At 34.2% G+C, this 20,870-nt stretch overlaps 1 protein-coding gene across 1 annotated transcript in view; it reads right to left on the bottom strand.

Annotated features, from left to right (window-relative positions):
• Smp_212440 (putative nuclear hormone receptor) overlaps positions 1-20,551 on the bottom strand; it is a gene marked incomplete at both ends in the record, with an annotated part of 21,926 nt that extends 1,375 nt beyond the window's left edge. The window contains one exon of the mRNA XM_018796191.1: positions 20,162-20,551. Within this exon, the coding sequence (XP_018650428.1) occupies positions 20,162-20,551 (390 nt within the window). The remainder of the gene's footprint in view (positions 1-20,161) is intronic.
• Positions 20,552-20,870: the final 319 nt, after the last annotated feature.

Consider the following 20,870-nt stretch of genomic DNA (forward strand, 5'->3'; position numbering starts at 1 on the left):
TTTTCATAGTTGAAATCATAAGTCAATTGAAGATAGACCACCATGGAAAACCTGGAAGCACTGAACGGCCGTTTCGTCCGAGTATTGGACTCCTCAGCAGTGCGCATCCACGACCCCGTCTCGCGAGATTCGAACCCAGGACCTACCAGTCTCGCGCCAGAGCACTTAGCCGATAGACCACTGAGCCGACCGGCATCCAGGGTGTTAATGTCTAACTTCAACCAATCCACGAAATATGAGCAACCGTTCACCAATTGTCTTCAGTAAGTTGTTATATCACAACAGACGTGGTTGGACTCCACTGGTCACTGCTTCCTACTAGAACTCCAGGACATGTATTTTGAAGTCAGTCACTAGTGAGCATATGATTATAATCAGAAGGGGTTTTGTGGAGATTTCAGCATTTTTCATAGTTGAAATCATGAGTCAATTGAAGCTAGACCACCATGGAAAACCTGGTGGATGCGCACTTCTGAGGAATCCTATAATAGGACGAAACGGCCGTCCAGTGCTTCCAGGTTTTCCATTGTGGTCTAGCTTCAATGGACCCATGATTTCAACTATGAAAAATAATGAAATCTCCACAAAACCCCTTCTGAAAATAGTTACGTTTAGAAAATATAAAGCTTTTAATGTTTTACTGACCACTTATGTGAATGAATGTATTTAATTAAGATTTTAGCCTATTTTGAGGATAAATTTTGTCATTAAAATACCGTACTCAAGCTGGTCAACCATTGTAAACTGAAGAGGCCACTTCTCCGCCATTAAATCAATATATTAAGAAATAATTAATTGCATGCACGTGGCGAGACTTTTCATAGTAATTATTTTCTACGGTTTTCACCATAGATTAATCCTAGTTAAACAACCTATGTATACTACTGAGCACTGGATAGTTGCTTGAACCCAATAAAGGACTCTTTAACAGTACAAACGCACAAGACTTAAGGGATTGAACCCAGAATCTTCGATCTCACCCGTGGTTGCCCAACCTTTAGACTATTGTTCGAGCACCAAATGGTTTACATGTTTAACTTCATTAAACTCTCAGTATTGCACAACTATATCCCAACTCATTTGGTTGGTAATTGTGTTACACACTTTATTTGGCTAGGCTCCATTAGTCACAGCTTGCCATAAGTAAGAAACGACTGTCCAATGCCTCCTACTTTTCCATGATTATTCAACCAAGACTAATCTGTGATGTGAACTGTAAGATGTAAAAATCTCCACAAATCTTTACGGTTATAGCAATCTTTTTTGTCCCATGTCCTCTGCTTTCATTTTCTGCTTTCTAGCTGTAAATGTTAAATATGAATTTTGTAACTGGAGTAGAATTACCTTACACTACATTATTTAAGTAGCGAATGAAATCTATTGTACTATTGAAGAAAAAAATGAATATAAATCAAAGGGAAAAAGTGCTTCCGACAATTTTTTGGCAACTAATGTTATACACTACTATTTATAATTAAATTATCCACTAAAATAGTAATCTATAAAAAATAAAAAAAAGCGTTGAATACTGTCGTTAACCACCCTTTAATGATATAGTATCTCTTTATTTGATTGTGAATTACTATTTTTAGTAAATGGACTGACTAAAAATAGAATTGTGGTGGAGTACGAATAGATGAAGTCGACAAGATTTCTTCACTGAACGGTTTTTTTTTATTTCTTACTACATCCTCACAAAGATGACTTGTCCGTTACAAATCTGAATATGATATGGTATGACGTCGTCACACCATATTACTTTAATTAGTTCTAATTCAATCAACTCGGCATGTGAAATGCCTAAATAGTAATAATAGCTCTTCAGTTCTATCTTTATACAAACTTTTGTGAAATATCAGTCTATCACTTTACCAAAGAGACTATTTAACATATATTCCTTGGTCAGAATATGACAACTGTCGTTCTAAAGAGTTTATAACTTTGCATTCCCATCGCCTTCCTAAAGTATTTACTATGGTTATTAAAGACTTCGCCAGTTTTACTAATTTTTCTACTTTAGATTTTACCGACCGTTGCTTCTACCTTGATGTGGTGGTCGGGCTTGCCTATCGTGATGAACCAATCGAGTTATACTGGCTGGAACAATCGTTCCTCAAGGTTCTACCATGCCAGGCAGGTTGGTTGAAGAGTGGTAAGACTAAAAGCAGCAATCCCAAGGTCCGAAGGAGACGTCATACTGCTGACTGTACAGAGGTGTGACAGCAGTAAGGTGTTTCCTTCAGACAACCAACATGACAGCGATGATGTCTTCTCACAAGGAGGGGTGGGGTTAGAAAAGGTCGACCCTAAAAATGAACACCTCGCCTTATCCCACGGATATCCGTCTCCGGCGGTAAGGTCCTTTGAAGGACGGAGCTAACACAAAAACTACCCACAAAAAGGTCGTGTGTGACCGACCTCAAGCAGTTGTCCCTTGGGCACTGCGGTCACGCTCTCAGGTCATTAAGACCACTTCTAACCCAATTTCTTTTTCAGGTACCTCTAGAAGAACCCTTCCACGGTGTGGGCAACCGGGAAGTGATAACTGCCCCCGAACCTCTAACAGCACTCAAGACCTCGTGCTGTTACGTGGTTCAGATAATCTTGTAGAACAGTTCATTCTTTTACTGAACTAATTACCATAATCCATTTTATCACTCTCATAACAGTTTTATATAATTTAAAATGTTTCTAGAAGGTAATATTTTTTTCCTAAATATTAATTCTTATCAATCACTGCTTAAACTTTGCTTTCTGGTATTTGTTTAGATAGGTAATACTTTAGATACTGAGGAAGGGAGGAGACAGTTATATTCGCTATCGATTTGTCTACTTTCGGTTCATATCCATTTTGCTTATAGTGTTACATGCACTCAGCTAATATAACTTGATTAGTTGACTAAACCGTGAAACAATTTCGCACATGCAATACATACCAATTAATAAGCATCATCAAGTTGATACAAAATGAATGTAACATTGAAAAAGGAATAAATTAGAGCACACTATTTGAAAAATCAGGTTTCACAAAATCTTTTAACTGAACATCTACCGCGATGGTGTTAATAATGTAAAGCATATAACGCTGACAAAATGCATTATCGATGGTGACATCATTTTACAGTATCGTTTCAATATCTTTTTATATACTGTAATGATCAATAATCTTGTTAGCATATAATTATCTTCAATAAGCAGCATCAGAAGAATGTAAGTCTTGGAAGACTCGATTACACTTTTGCCCCCAAATGCCCTGGTACGGCCGAGAGTGGGCAGAGTACGCTCCCCCTCTCCAAATGCTCTCATATGGCCACACGTACATAGCCTCTGTCAGGGAAGTCCTACTCACTGCCATCTCGTGGTGGGGGTGTTGTTTACAAAATTGAGAAGGCGAAAAGCGTGGGTCCAGAGCTTTAACCGGGTTGGTGGACACGGAACGTCCACCTAGGGGAGTTGGAAAACCTTGATTCCAAACCAATGGTGTACATGGGTGACAGTATCCTGTAGGAACAAATGGCCTATGAATCAATCGTTGGTCACCGGCTACCATGGGACGGCCTCTCCTTAAGATGCCTCACTGTCTTGGGGATCAGACCTTTAGGTCAAAGGCTCTGGGTGTGGCTCCCTAAGAAAACCACTTGTTTCAGTTTGGGCGCCTGGGAAGTATCACAGCCCTTACACAAATTAAATGAGATTTGTGCGGCGCATATATATTTGGTGCCCCTTTGTACCAATATTTATGTGTGTAAATAAATAATAAATAAATAAAGTACAGAAAGATTTAGGTATAGTTGAAATGTTTAGGATGTTAGATATAAAACCTTACCTGAAACAACTCAGTACCCAGCATTATTCCTAATTTAATGCTTTTTCTAGAACTTTCTAATTACTTAAAAAACAAATCACTAGCGATCAATGATGTTTGAAATGGTAATTAATACTAACTTTAATTATCAGGTGGGGTTTTGTGGAGATTTAGTATTTTCATAGTTGGAAGCGTGAGTTAATTGAAGCTAGACCACCATGGAAAACGTGGAAGCACTGAACGGCCGTTTCGTCCTATTATGGGACTCCTCAGCAGTGCGCATCCACGATCGCACACTCGCGAGATTCGATTGATTGATTGATCCCGACAGTGAAAAATATTTTTGCTATATGGACGGACATTTAAACGTTACTTTTCAGGTTATTCAGATGAAAACTAGCGAATTAAGATTGAACCACTACTATGTCTCAACTTCATTTGAAAACACTTTGATGAAGGCATCATTCGAATTATTATGGTTATTAGGTAATATATTTTTCATGACATGATATGGAGGATAAAGAAACAGTCAAACTAATTTTATCCATATCTGAACCCTCACAACAGTACATGCATATGACCTAGAAACCTGTAGTCTTTGTGGTGAGTATGAATTTCTGCTACATAACCTTCCATTAAATTATCAACCCCATGATGTTTCAGTATTTATTTCAATTTCCTACTCAAATTATCATATGCATATTGTTTCTGCCTTGACAAGTTCTCAATAGCAAGAAACCTAGGTCCTGTCAACTACCTCCAACCACCACTTTGTATTGAAATTGCTATTATTCAAAAAAATATAAAATAAATGTTTTCTAACAGCCACCTAACTTACTTACGTCTGTTACCCCTCGTGGAGGAGCATAGGCCGAACAGCCACCTAACTAATGCACATATACATTTTTGAAAGTCATACACCAGTTCAAATGCTATAAATATATTTTTCTATTCATCATACATAGTCATTTCCAATGTAATTGCATCCTGTTTTTATGGTAATGTCATCACTATTTGCATTTAGGTTTACCAGTATCAAACTAATTCATCGGACCTTTAAAATAATGAGAGAGTACATACACCGAACTTTAAGAATTATTCTGTTCAAAAAAATCTAAGACGGATAGTTTAATTGCATAACATATACAATTGGAAATTAGATGGCCAAAATGTCTGACCAGATTGCTGAAAAATTCAGTCCGGTTATATTATAAGAACTTTAATCAAAGTCTAAATGAATAATGTCATACTAGTTGGACACTGAGTGAATAGTAATCACCGAAGAAGTGAGTTTCGTACAAACTCATTATTTTACTGAGATCACGAACCGACCAAAGTTAGACACCATTGCGAACTTGAAATGATTAGTCAGCCATATTATGAAACTCCTTAGTATTGCACCTCTACGACCTCCCCATCAGAGATAGGAGATAAGACCTTTAGTCTCACTTACAAACACTTAACCTATAGATCAATGATCTTGAGTCGACGATGTATAAGTCTACCTTCAATTACTTCACAGTATTGTGCAACTATCTTTCGTTGTCTTCAATGGATACCTTCCTCACAACCAATACAGTTGAACTAGGATGAAACAGCTATCTAATGCTTGCGAATTGTCAACAATTTCCAAGACTCCCATACTGATTAATTGTTAACTTTGAGAAATCCCAAACCAAACTGTCTACTGAAATGCTTGCATGATTTTCGATTTCAATCACACATACTTCTACAAACATGATTCCTCTTTTCTTAAATAAACTCAATGTAGTTAAATTGTTTTGAGGTACTTCTTTTTTTTCTCTTTGAAAGTACGAAGACGTGTTCTTCAATTGTTTTTTTTTTGTTTAGTCCTAAAATGTCATTTTTCTAGATGTAGTTCATAGAGTGCATTATATTTTGTCTAAATCAATAGATGTCTTCTCAATTTATAAGTTCGAAAGAAGAAGAATATTGGGGATAATAATAATAATATTGACATGAATAAGTAAACATAATAGAATAGTAATGGTGTTTATGAACCACCACCTTTTCCATTTCATTCACTCTACTCTCCTCTCTCTCTCCCTCTCTCTTCCTACTTAATCTTTATCACAAACATAAAAGAAAAAAATAAGTTCATATCCAATGATATCTTTCCTCTTTTAAGTTTACTTATGTACACACACCCCCACCAAGTAATTTATTTCAGTTACTCATTGTTATCAGAAAATTTTGAAAAAAAAATTTGCGAGTTTTTCTTTTTTTCTTTTTGTAATCAATATCAAATTTTTTTTAAAAAATTCATTATAGTTTAATCAATATTTCACCAACCTTTTGTTGCACTCTGTTTAGTTTTTTTTCTTTTTCGATTAACAAAATAAAAAAGAGAACAAGAAGGGGAGGATGAAGGGAGAGCAATGAACACAACAACAACAACAAAACACTTTACACATAATGAATCTATGATTCAGTGTAAACATGTATGGTATAGATCATGAATAGTGGTTGGATTATTTAGAAAATTTATTTTTTTTTTATTTGATAAAATATGGAAATGATATTGGTGTTGGATGACAAGGAGGAGTGGGGGGTGGGGGAAGGCAGGTCCATGTTGGAAATGATGGATGTAAGTGCACTTTATCAAAAGAAAAATCAACTAATTTTTATTAGAAAAAAAAATTTTAAAAAATTGAGTACATTTTTAGGATAAAAAAACTACAGTTATGTATTTATAAATTAAAATATTTTTTCAGTATTGTAATTGATAGTAATATCAGTAGTAGTAGTAGTAGTAGTAGTAGTAGTAGTAATGGTAGTAGTAGTTATAGTAGTAGTAGTAGTAGTATCAGTAGTAGTAGTATCAGTAGTAGTAGTAGTAGTAGTAGCAGTAGTGGTAGTATCAGTAGCAGTAGTGGTAGTATCAGTAGTAGTAGTAGTATCAGTAGTAGTAGTAGTAGTATCAGTAGTAGTAGTAGTAAAAGTAATAGTTCTACGAATTAACGTGAATAGTGACATATTGAAATTATGTTTGATAAAAATGCTCATGGTAAATATCTGTAAGGTGTATAAAAATTACATGTGAGGGAATCGTATCGCATCAAATACAATTAGCACAACTCTAATGATATTAATATTAAGGTGTGTAAATTAAGCATTTCAGCATCTTTTGGAAAGCTAAAAAATTAGATAACTGGATGTGATAGTCAGAAAGCTGTGTTTCCCTTGAGTTCTATGCTCATTGGGTTATATCAATAAGGTATACTTACAATCCTAGGTAAATTGACGAACAGCATAGGATGAAATGATATTAGTTATTACTCAGTGAATAATCATTTTGAATATCTTAGTCTTCAATGAAATTATCAGTCTCTGTACTAGTATCAACTTGAGCTGAGACTCTGAGTTATATGGATTTGAATTCCACAGGTAACATCAGTTCCTCTTAGAATTGCTAGTGAGTGATATTGACGAGTGAAAAACAGAATGAAATCAAGATCATCCAGGGTATACTACCGACTCCGCAAAATCCATTCACTTAAACTATTGACCACAATCAGATTCATTTAATCGAATACAAATATTAATGACCTGATAATATGACAGTGGTTACTAACAAACTACCTATTAATATACTATCTCATCATGCAATAATTTAAATGGTAATATTCTCAGAGAAACTAACGTCCGTCGATAATGTATGTTTTTTCCCGAATTCCAATTAGTTAATAGAATTTGACCATTGATTGAGATTAGACATATAAATCATTGGAGGCTGAGTCAGTGGCATGAAATTAACCACTCATTGTGAAACCTAAATGCTGTCAGTTTGATTTGCAGTAGGGTTGTAGATGCGTACCAGTGAGTCCCATACGAGAACGAAACAGCTTCCCAGTGCTTTCGTGTTCTTAGTAGTTGCCTAACGAAAGTCCATTCACGATTTTACTAACATGCCACTGATTTTGTTAACACGAGTGGTCGAAATAGAGCAAACAAACTCTAAACTAAACATCAATATTTTCCACTTTAGTGAATTATGGTATTTAAAACTCCAGTAGCTCAATCTATATTCCCTTGACCCTAATTATTGATGGAGTTAGAGTAGGTTTCTAACCATTGGTTTGAAATCAGGACTTTCCAACTACCCTGGCTGGATCCTTCGTGTTCACCAACCCGGTCAAACCGCCGGACATTCTCTTTTCATCCTCTCAATTTCGTAAACAACACCCCTGCCACGAGAAGGCAGTGTAATGATATCACAACAACTACACCTATTAATATTACTATTATTTTTTGGAGATACAAAAGCAACTTTATTCATCATCACATTTGTTTTTATTTTATATATTTTCTGTAAATGGCAAACGAGTAACTTTTTATATTGGCTCTATCTATGACATCATTGCGAATCAGACAATTGAAATTTGAATTAGCTTGATAAACGGGACCAAGTTAACAACATTCATACTTATTATGTATCACTTCACAAGTTCGCATAAGTTTACACTATTTATTTTGAGTCTATAACCCACCTGAAAGACGATTCATGTATTGACACTTTATACACAAATGATTATTTCAGTAATACTGTTCACAAACAAAAGAAGCCTAGATATAATTCCTAACTATTATTGTAAGTATTAAGTTTGGATCTTAATACATTTCAAATGGGAATATTTTTGACAGCAATCTTTTATTAAAAATCGAGAAACTATTTCCATCAAATGTGTTATCTCTTAGCATTTGTGACTAATTCTTTGTTTAATAAGGAGTAAAATCAATCAAAAGTCAACTTCTTTGAAAATATATTCTCTGTCTTTTTTCAATACGAATGTCAAGACAGTTCTACTGTATGGGGCGGAAGCGTGAAAAACCACGAAAGTCATCATACAGAAGATACAGGTGTTTATTAACAGTTGTCTACGCAAGATATTTCGGATCCATTGGCCAGACACTATCAGCAACAAGTTATTGTGGGAGACAACAAACCAGATTCCATCCAGTGGAGGAAGAAATCAGGAAGAAGCGCTGGAAGTGGATAGGACACACATTGAGGAAGTCACCAATTGAGTCACAAGACAAGCCCTCACATGGAATCCTGAAGGTCAAAGGAGAAGAGGAAGACCAAAGAACACATAACGCCGAGAAATGGAGACAGATATGAGAAGAATGAACAAGAACTGGATAGAACTAGAAAGGAATGCCCAGGACAGAGTGTGTTGGAGAAAGCTGGTCGGCGGCCTATGCTCCATTGGGAGTAACAGGCGAAAGTAAGTAAGTAAGTAAATCGTTTTTCAATGTTTGATTAAAGTATTTTTTGTTTAATAGGACAAAACGGAGTAAATTAGTAGTGATTTATCTCTGTATAATTAGTCCGCGTATGGTATTTACGACTACCGCTACAACTACTATCAGTACTGATACGAATACTACTGATGTTATAGCGTTGGTGCAGATTATATTCAGACCTTGTAGACAACCGCTGGAATGAGACAAGTGTGGTGGTGAACCAGATACACATTAAACATGGTAAATTTATTTTGACATAAACACTTTAATTAAACGATTGCGCTTTTTAATTACTGAATGACTGTATAACAATAGTAAGAGCTGATTTTCCTACAAATCTGGTAAGCTTTCCAGAACCAACGGTAAAACCTTTTGATCACACATTTTCTATAAGAAAATTTTACATTCTCCTACAGTATTAAGTATTACGAAGATCGAAATATTGCTTTCTATACAACATATAAACTTAGTGTTATCTGAGGCTATACTAACCCGTTTTTTTTTAAAAACCACACTGCGACATCCTCAATCAACGAGTTTACCACTATTAAATTTGATCACATTGAAAATGATGCCCTTTCAACAGTGGTTGCCATATAAAACTTATTCAATGAATTGACTCCCATTTTCTTGTTTATATCAAATACTTCTAAGTTGATGGGATTGGAATTTGGTTAATTCCAACTACTCTCTTTTCTTTTTTTTTATTTTCCACTTTATAAACCCACTGTGTTTATTTGTCATGGTGACAGCTTAATCTTTAGACCACTAATTCTTTATCGGATAGTTTTTAAATTCAATAAATCTTCTATATTCTGTAAACATCTTCAAATGTCTCCTTAAAGGATAACTGTCTCATTCCTGATAATGTGTTTTTGAATAACAGATTTTTAATTACATTTTATTTAAATTCATTAACTAGATAAATCAAATCCTTTTTGCATAAGTTCAACTAACATCTAGTGACTTTATAGGTTAACTCTGCCTGTAGCTCCTACAGGGGCTACTGCCGGTTCCAAGCCCGGATAAAAGAGGAGGGTTGTGCATGGGGTTAGCAACCCCATCCCGTAGAAAACCAACTCCCTAAAAAAACGCTAACTTTTTTATAGGTTGATATCATTATTATAACCAATTTTCTTTTCATTTTAATACTCTAATCATGATTAAATATTGAATACTTTTCATGAATAATCAACGTTTCCATCCAATTTTTTTTAAAAAAAGAAAAAGAAAAGGAAAAAAACCTAGATGAAAACCTAAAAACCGAAGATCATTTACTCTCTACCATCAGAATCATTTTAACCTTCAAAAAAATTTTTTTTATTTTATAAATATTTACAAAATGGGCAGCATTTCTACAATTGAAGAGCATATGGAACTCTAAACAACTGTCAACTAACTTCAAAGTGAGAATCTTCAATACGGACGTCAAGACAGTCAGTCCTGCTGTACGGAGCTGAGACGTGGAGAACTACTACATCCATCGTCAAAATGGTACAAGTATTTATAAACAGTTGTTTACGCAAGAAACTCAACATTCACTGGCTGGATACTCTCAACAACAGCGTTTCATCGGAGAGGACAAACCAGTTTCCAGATGAAGAGGAAATTAGGAAAAGACGTTGGAAGTGAATAGGACATACATTAAGGAAATCACCAATGTGTATTACAAGGCAATCCTTAACTTGGAATCCTGAAGGGAAGCGGAAAAGAGGAAGGCCAAAGAACACATTACGTCGGGAAATAGAAGCAGATAAGAAAAGTATGAATGTTAACTGGAGATAACTGGGAAGGATTGGTTGGAACAGAGTGGGATGGAGAATGCTGGTGAGTGGCTTATGCTCCTCGACGAGGGGTAACAGGCGTAAGTAATAATAAGTAAAAAAAACAATAAATTTACGAAATATAAAAAACTTTAATTTTTTTTCACAAAAGTAAATCAGACTTGGACTTTACACAATAAAACTTACAAATAATCTTATGAATGATTAAATGTCAAATAAATTTTTTTGGTGCCCATCTCAATTTTTTTGTTTTTTTATTTGTTTTTTTTGTTTTTTGTTTTTTTTTGTGGTTTTGTTCCATTGATAAAATTCAACTTAACAGTTCATTTTGAGGTCATATCTTTTATTTATTTTTTTCACAAGTATCAAAAGACAAATACTAATTTTGACTCTAACTATTATTACTATAACAATTACTATTATAATAACAATCTTGTTCGCTTGTCTGCATGATCACTGTAATCATTACCTTTAGGCTAGTTGAAATTTTGTAATTCGTAGCTTTTTTTTAAAAGAGAAAAAAAAATCGAGTTGGTTTTTAGTAGTTGAGATCATGAGTCAAGTGAAGCTAGACTACCATGGAAAACCTGGAAGCGCTGGACGGCTGTCTCGTTGTATTGTGGGACTCCTTAGCAGTGTACATTCATGATCCCGCCTCTTCAGATTCGAACTCAGGACCCATCAATCTCGCGCGCGAGCGCCTAACTTCTAGACCACTAAGCTGGCCATCATCCAACGGTGTCAATGTCTAACTTCAAAAGATCCAAAAAATTGAGTGGCACATCCACCATTGTCTTCAGTGAATTACTATCTCACAACAGACCTGGTTGAACTCCACTGGTCACTGCTCTTCATTAGAACTCCAGAAAATACTTCTTGAAGCCTGTCAGTAGTGAGCATGTGAGACTGGGTTCGAATCTCGCGAGGAAGGATCGTGGATGCTCACTGCTAAGGAGCCCTGCAATAGGACGAAACGGCCGTCCTGTGCTCTCAGGTTTTCAATTGACTCATGATCTCAACTATTAAAATGAGTTCGATTTAACAACTTTATCGTATTAATAAAAAGAGTAAATACGAAGTGATGATTATAATGATAGTATGAGGTAAATACGAAATAAGAAAACTCTCTTTTTAAGTATTCTGTTAATACATTATGGACTTATTGGATATATCCAACATTTTAAGCTAATGTAAACTAAAAATAGTAAATATTGCTAAAATGTAAAGTAAGTTAACTTCATCATATATATGGCGGTTTTATGGAGTTCTTAAGTAACCCCAACCAGCCGATATAAAATACAATGCAGTGTGATGTGAAGGAAAAGTTAAGTGGCCACACTCCAAATTTAGTTGATAATAAACATCAAGTTAACGATGAGGGCTAGGAAAACGATACTCCGACTGATTAATCAACATGTATAAATGGATAATGTCTAACGAATAGTAATATTATGTAAGAAATATATACTTCAATTTTATGGGTCGTATAAATTGTGGAAAATTATCCAAATGGAAGGTGTCTCTGATATCAATGATATTTTTTGCAGTGATCGGCAGTAGAACTTTAGAATTGAATCTCAACAGATTCAGGTTTGATTTATTTCCTTAGCAGACGCTTCAATACACCAAGGTATAACCTATTATCAAGCTAAGATAAAAATTCAGTGCAAGCATGTTTGTTCAGTCAGACAGCATTCAACTTAATTCCTGAAAGTAATAACTGGTATCATTATCAAATAGTTGACTGATAATATTAGTTAACATGGCAATAACTCTTCACATAATCAAGATGTAAGACCTTGAAATAGTTTGATGGAAGTTAACCGGACATTTCAACTATTTATCTGCAATCATTTCCTTACAATTTGCATTGTGGACTGAGTTTGTTAGAAAACCATTAAAAACCACGAAAAGCTGGACACCTGTTTCTTCCTAACAGTACACATTCACAACCCTACCAGTGATTGAATCTAGGAAATTCAGGTCTCTCAGAAAACCCTTAACTTTTAATAAACTAAGCTGTGGGTGAGCTGGGAGGTCCATTCTAATGCCGAAACAGTTACCCAATACTTCGTATTCTCCAATGGTTGCTTAAGTAAGACTATTTCATGATCCTAACTATGAAATCTATCAATTTCCGCATACCGGCTATGTAGTAGAAGTACTAGTAGTTAATTATTATCTAGAATTTTCAGAGAATTTTTAATTTTAAATAAAATGAATAATGTAACCAACGAATCATTCTAAGCTAACAGATTTTCGAAGGTTTAGAAACTTAAGCATAAGATTGTTAAGTTGAAAGTCTATAGAAGAACTGCTTGTTCGTTAGAATATAACTTGTCTTCTTGAACATACAATCCTACATTTTAAGAAACTTAGAATACATTCTCAAAGGTTTATATTCTCCCCTCATTTATACTAAGCAATTAAAATGATCAGTGTGTACTCGCATTGGCTCATGATGGATATGTACCACTAGAGATTGATCATTTCTAGTCCTTAAAAGCATTCACAATGAAAATATTCAAACCTTTATTTAAATGTACTTGTTAAACAATTTAGTGTATATCACTTTTAAGTGAGAGACATTAAATTCGAGCTCCAACATGAATATCACCTCTGAAGTGTAAGTACATCCAACTAACAAGTTCAGAATAGAACAAAACTCTCGGCTTGGATTCCACTGCTAGCGACAATCTAAACTGGTTCACTACATAAAGTTATTAATTTCCCTTCCTTTTTCTCCTTTTTTAAATGACTTGCCATCTACAGAAGACACCTTGTTCAAGTATGTTCACGACCTTGTAAGTTACGTTGAAACATAATTTCCTAATGTTCATTACATGATGATCCAAATTTAGTAGTATGACATCTAATTCCCATGACTGAAAAACTATCCACTTTACCTGAGACGTGTGAAGTACTTACAATACGGTCGAAATCATATGAGGTCTGTACTATTGGATATTCTTTGATAACAACCAAATCAAATATCTCTTATCTTGATGGAACTTTTTCTTCTAATCGCTCCTGATACACTATTGTTCTGTAAATATCGGAAAACGTTTTTCGTCTAACTAACCATATCGATATGCAAATACTTTCGCGATTACTCGATTTGTAAATTCTTGTATAAAACTCATTATCCTTCACTGTTCTCTACCATACTTTCCCGGGATTTTGAATAGATTACTGAAGGCTGTTATTAGGGGTAAGTGTTGAGTCGTTTGATGTCATTACAAAATACTGACAATTGTTATTTTATCAGAAATTAACTATCTACTACATTAGTATCTTTCCCCCTGTTCATCATCCAAGAGCACTAGACTCAAATACATCATAATCTACTTATAAAAGCTAAGATACAAAGAATTTACATTACAGTATCTATCACAGATCATAAGAGCTAACCTATCCATCAGTTCTGAAAAATATTCTGTAACCGTATGTTGTTACCAAGGTTTAAATTGATCACTTTAAATAAACTGAGCATTGAGTACATCGTTAATAATTAAAATATTGTCACATTTGTAATATTTCTAATGAGTAGAAAATTAAGTCCTTGACATTTCCCAATTGTCAGGAGAAGGTATTTATACAAAACGTCATAAATTTAACTTTCTACTCATTCGAGTATTACAAATATATCTGTACATTTGTACTGGTATGGTCCACCAGGATGTTTGGAACCTGAGTGGTTGCGCCACAGGATTGGGCTGTTCTGTTCGGATTGTAGTGTCGAAGCCTATATAATGTCTGGTTCTCCTATAGGGCGAGATTGAGCTGTACTGCCTGGGTTAAGCCTGGGCAGCGTCTGGCTCTCTTGTTAAACGGGATTGAGCTGTACTGTTTGGGTTGCCGCGTGAAAGTCTGGATGGTATCTGGTTCTCCTGAAAACCAGTGCAAGATTACCCTGGCCCATAAGGGCATATTATATAACTGAATAATAATTTTTACTGATAAGTTCGTAACTAATCATTCACCTATGTAGATATGTATATCCAGAAGGTGTCATTCTTTAAAACCCATGACATCTCACTATCTTATATATACTTCATCTCTAAGGGTAAATTATTCTGCTCTAAAAAATGAGGCACAGACATAATAACAACTACGAATTCAATAATACTAACCATAATAACCTATAACAGTTTATAATTTTTAAATCTATGACCTTAAAATAATTTCTAGCTGAAAGAGAGTCTCAAAAATACAGGCTTCTGTTCGGAATTGAACTGGTTAAGGACACTATTAAAACAGCAGAAGAAAAGCTAGTTAATCATATGATCTTCCGATTTATGTAATGACAAAACCAACACCCTAATTTGTTTTTATTCGCTTATGAGTATGAACAATATAAACAACCTCAATTTATAAGCATATATGATTTATATTTTGAATAACTATTAACAATCGAGTCCAAAACCTGCCGTTTGTCTTGCTAGAGATGTCAGTTGGATGCATTTCCATACACGTTAACGTTTAAATTGACAGTTAAACCTAGAGCCAATCCTCTAAATACTACTGGGTTGTCAGTTCGACTACTGACTAACAATAGCTACCAGCTTCTATAACGAATTTGGTGTCTATAATTATTTTTAGGTATTTCTATTTTCGCATTGTTGATATTTAAGACTACACTTGATAAACCTCTGTCCAAATAAGGGCTTTGTGAGCACCAATATAGTCTGGAACTCAAGCGACTCATATTTTGACGGAGATTCACCCTTGTCACTTTCAAATATCTGTGAGAGAACAACAAGAACCCTTTTGCATGATCATGAATATTAATTAAGTACTAAATAGATGAGTTCAAACATCGGAGAATCCCAACAGTTTAAAAGAATGTTAAAATACCTTTCGAAGTAAACATAATTAATTGATTACTGAAAAGAAAATTCCTGTGTTACACACTTTGATTACAATTTAACATGTAATGCAGAGTTGTACACTTCATTCATTCAACTGACTCTAATCATCACAAACTAACATCACCCAAAAAACAGTCTAAAATAATAGAACAATCGATATAAGTTTAGTCCAAGCTAGATAATCCTTGCTGGCGCACCTCCAATGATCCAACATAAGATTGAACGCAAGATCTTATGATCCCATACCAACTATCTTACTTCCCAAATATTTCTTCAGAAGTTCAAAAATGTATGCATCGAACCTCGGTTAATTAAAGACATAGCATAAACTAAATATGATCAGTCATTTAATGATTATTATTGAGCCTGAAGTTTTGTGACGATTGTCCTGTCTTATTTTGAAAATTATCTTTTAACTAAATATCTATGTTACTTGATTATACCAAGAAATACTTTGATTTTATTTATATACTACTGAAAACTTTATGGTTATTGACTACCTATTCAAACCAGTTTTAATAACGAAACTATTCAAAGCTTTATACGATAACAATGATCGAAAGATGCAACTATTCTGTTCTAGTAAAATATATACACAACAATGGCAAAGGAGTATTAGTGGATTCCTCGAAAAGGTTTTGGCTTGAAATCTCTTAAGTGTTTCACACCTAGGGACTTTCTTACTCATAACTATATCCCTAGTACAATATAAGTGACTTATCAACCATTTCTAACAACAATGAATGGAAAACTTAGATTATGTAGTGGTAAATACATTTCTTTATTAAGAATCAAGTAACATTCAGTGACTTAACAAGAAACTAGGATCAATTCAAAGAGCCGGAAGCACATTCTTATGGAAATTCATTCAGAATAACACTCAACAAATCACAGCATCAAATAGATCCAAAATAGTTAGCATTAAAAAAAATATGGAGTTCTAAGATATATATCAGTGTTGAGAAGTTATTTGTGCCTAAAATGTTATCACAATCTGACTCAAAATCTACATCACTATCACAAGCATCTTTACTATTCTCAGTGCCCAAATAAGTGACTAACTGTAGTCCAGAAGGTGAAAAATGACTTAATACATCATGCTTTATAATGATTGTTTTTATGGTTGCATTTGAATGCTCTAACATATAGTTTTAAAACACTGAAGACGTATGATCTGTGGTACTGAGCGGACAATATATATCAGTTACAAGGTGTTTTATTTTGTCCAAAATATTTTTATTAACAGCATCACCCAACATAGTAACTTTTATGGATATCTAGATATCGTCCTTTATTTTGCTTGAACAGCCTAAATAGAAGAAGCAATAAGGGGAAAATATTTTTCCTAGTTAGACTTTAAAAAGATAAGGACTTAAATTACATATACATTGTCTATTCAGGACAAAATGTACCAACACTTGTAAGTCGTTGGCGACCTATGGTCTGATACAGATACAGATACAGCATACCCTTAAGAAATTAACCAGACTACTTGCCAATAAGTTTAAATGACAATGCTGGTAACGGTTTGGAAATCTAAGAATATTTTAAAGTAAAGAAACGTACTTTTCTAACGGAAAGTGTGGGATAATACCACGCTCAATACATGAATACAAACCAAGGATAAATAGGCCTACGTCAATAGAAATGATCCTGCGATAGGCCAACTAACTTCTCTTCTCTGAATCTAGTTTAAAATTATTCCGTGAATTCCAGCCAGTATTTTCATCACTTGGTATTAATGAGATCAATGACAAACGAATGTGCGGATTAAATCCATATTTTGATTCCGGCACATTTGTTAAAATCACCAGGAATTTAACAATAATTTGACGTTGAAATCAGAAGTTTTATGATGATATTTTTGTTGCACTGTACTCTTGTAGCAATGTGAATCAAATCAAACCAGTGAAATTTGTTTTAAAGCCCTTCATGCAGTGCACTTGATTAAGCTTGAAAACTTAAACTTTAGTCAAAGTGTCTAATACTTCTCGGATTTTGAAACAAACTAATCCGAAATTTAAACTGTGTCATTCAAGAAATACTGTAAAGTAATTGTGATGCAAATCCCAATGTGAGAAAATGAACAAAAATTTATGGCTGATAAAAACTCAGTGTAATGCTGAACTTTGTTATTCGTTTGCAGATTTATTATAAATTAGAAGGGGTTTTGTGTAGAATTTAGTATTTTCATAATTGAAATCAAGAGTCGATTGAAAATAGACCACTATTGAAAACCTGGAAGCACTGGACGGCTGTTTCGTCCTGGAGTGGGACTGGTAGGTTCTGGGTTCGAACCTCGCGAGTGCGGGATCGTGGATGCGCACTGCTGAGGAGTCCCACTATAGGACAATACGGCTTTCAGTGCTTCCAGGTTTTCCATGGTGGTCTAGCTTCAATTGACTCATGATTTCAACTATGAAAATTATTATAAATTGTCAGGACACAACTTAGTAGTGTTTGAGGTGTCAAAAATCTAGGCGTAACGTTATTCAAAATACACTTTAAATTAAGAGCTTCGTGTTTTGCACACATCACCTTGTTTTAAGGTAAAATGCTCAAAATGTTTTTTTTCGTTTTTCAGATTTAAAAAAACCCATAAATAAAGAACTTTATTCAAATTGCGTACTTTTGCTCTATAATGTGTGTTTTGTTGTATATGTTGCTTAAATTAAACAATGATATATAGTGATATCCTCAATATATTTTGTAGATTCAAGCCTAAGTCAGCATTATTAATCATTAATTACTGTGTTAATGTAAGGAGTCTTTATGAAAAACAATAGTCGCATCAACAACTCGTGGTATTTAGATTTAGATACATCTTTATCCGTTTATTACTATAATGAAATGTTTTTTATTAAGCGTTTACTTTGATGAAGACCGTCTGTTTATCATTTTAAACAATTAGAAAGCTTTTTCTACTTTCGTCAAATAACTATTTAATCATAAATATAAAATGTGTTCAGTTACAAGTCCCAGACTCATGATAATAAATAATACTATGTTGTTTATACTTAATTTACATACTTTAAATATAAACATATTTAATTTAGAGTGTCTTGTTAGGACCGTAAAGAAACATTGGGAAACATATCCTTTGTGACATGTTGATCAATAAAATGTTCCGAAAGTCTTTATACTACTAAATTGGAACCGTATTCCTGTTTAATAGATTGATAAATTTCTATATAGTAAACGATAAACTATTGTTAGTTAAATTTTAATTGTCATGGAGTCAAATAAACACACTAAATGGCCTTAGACTGCTGTTATTGACACTGGCTCTGAATCACTGAGTCAAGCCAGTACAAACTTTAGACACAAAATGTGCATAATATTGTGTTCACATTTTATTCAGTAATAAAAATGTGAATGTTCCATTAGAGTAAACTAGTTTACATGACTCTCGCTCAACGAGCAATACACAAATAATTTAGGTTTTTTAGTGTTATGTTAGTAGTATTACTCCTTTATGTACCCCTAGACACTTGAATATAATAGCTTTGATAATGTTCACAACACAAGATACGCATTTAAAAAGGTGCTCTAGGTAAAGCACACTGCGTTAGGAAAACAATAAAAAACATAAAACTCACGTGATATCTGTCTAAGCAACTTTAACTTTAGTTTCAGCACTTGAATCAGGTATTTACAGATACAAATATGCTTCTCTACAGTTAACCAAACTTAACTTATAGGAACTTGGTAGCGGCTTTAGATGGTTAAATAGTAAACATGTTATGCCTGCCGTTATAAACCACAACATGTTTTGGCAATTATATCTGAGTTCACAAACAAAGTTTTATACAACTGTTTCTCTTTTTCATATCAATAAGAAAAATCAATCCAACACATATAGACAGAAATGTTATGGACTTACAGGTTCAATGATAAATAACATGTGAACATGCGAGAGACGAAATAACTACTTCATATTGCACTGAGAATGACTTGAATACTTTAGTCCTCCACCAATATTAACGTTAAATTTTAAATTCTAACTTAGAGGAAACGCTATTAAGACAAACGCTGAAGACCTCGGTTTAACTCATTATAGTAATGAGTACCAATCCTCCAAAAAGTTTGTTCCTCGTTTTCACTCTTTCACCCCAAGGTTCTTACCTAACGGCAATAGTGGTTTTCTAATTTTGGTTACGAAGATTGATTTGGCAAAGTCGTTCACTGTTGGAAAATCGAAACTATTGACGTAGTTAACGTAGTTAACAACTGAAATCACCGGCGATTTGCCCATAATACGTTTTGAAAATGCCTCGTCTTTAAGGAAACAAAGAATACCAGAATTTATATAGATTATTTGCTTCAGTGTCGGGATCCATGAAACTTGAGCTACTTAAATTTATTTACTAATAATAAATAGAATCTGAGCAAAATGTCTGTTGTAACACCGCTTTACAATGCAACAAACTTACATAGGAATCAGCGCTTATGCCGGAAGAATTATCAAATCCAGTTATTGTTATTGGAGTGCTGAGTTCATCTCGATTGCCTTGTGAATCGGCCATGGAATGAGGGTATGTAAGAAATTCAACATTTGGGGCCGCACAATCAGCCTGAGGTAGTGCTCCGTATTCTGAAGGATAGTCCTTGAAAGCTATACTATAATGTGGCTGTAACGGACTAAAATAATTTGGCTGTTGGTTCCCTCCAAATGAACCTAAATTTTCAATATCAATGCATAGCATTCCACCGGATCTATCCACTTCAAAAGGTTTATTACCAATAGTGCACTTAGAAGAAGGTAATAAACTGGTCACCTCCTCCCATCGACCTTTCTTCGGGGAAGCGTCTAGCTCTATCATTCACGGTCCAAGTAAAAAATTCCTGAGTGAACTCAATTTATTAAAAAACATCTTTCGTGCATAATCCAATGTAAGGCACTTTGATTTATTCGAAGATAAGTTAAGTAAATATATCTTACATTCTGAAAATCTGTTCGTAATATTGAGGAATGTTAATTGCTGAATTCATTGTTTAAGATGGGTACTTATGACTTTTGCAAAGTTGTGAATATAGTTAATGATGCCGTGTATATTAGAAGGTTCAAATACAAAATAATATTTCAGTTCACAACAAATATTGGAATCTGATTGCAGTTTTTAAAAGCTTGTTACATTTCAA

Source organism: Schistosoma mansoni, chromosome 2 (genome assembly GCF_000237925.1).
Source record: "Schistosoma mansoni strain Puerto Rico chromosome 2, complete genome".
Taxonomy (NCBI): domain Eukaryota; kingdom Metazoa; phylum Platyhelminthes; class Trematoda; order Strigeidida; family Schistosomatidae; genus Schistosoma; species Schistosoma mansoni.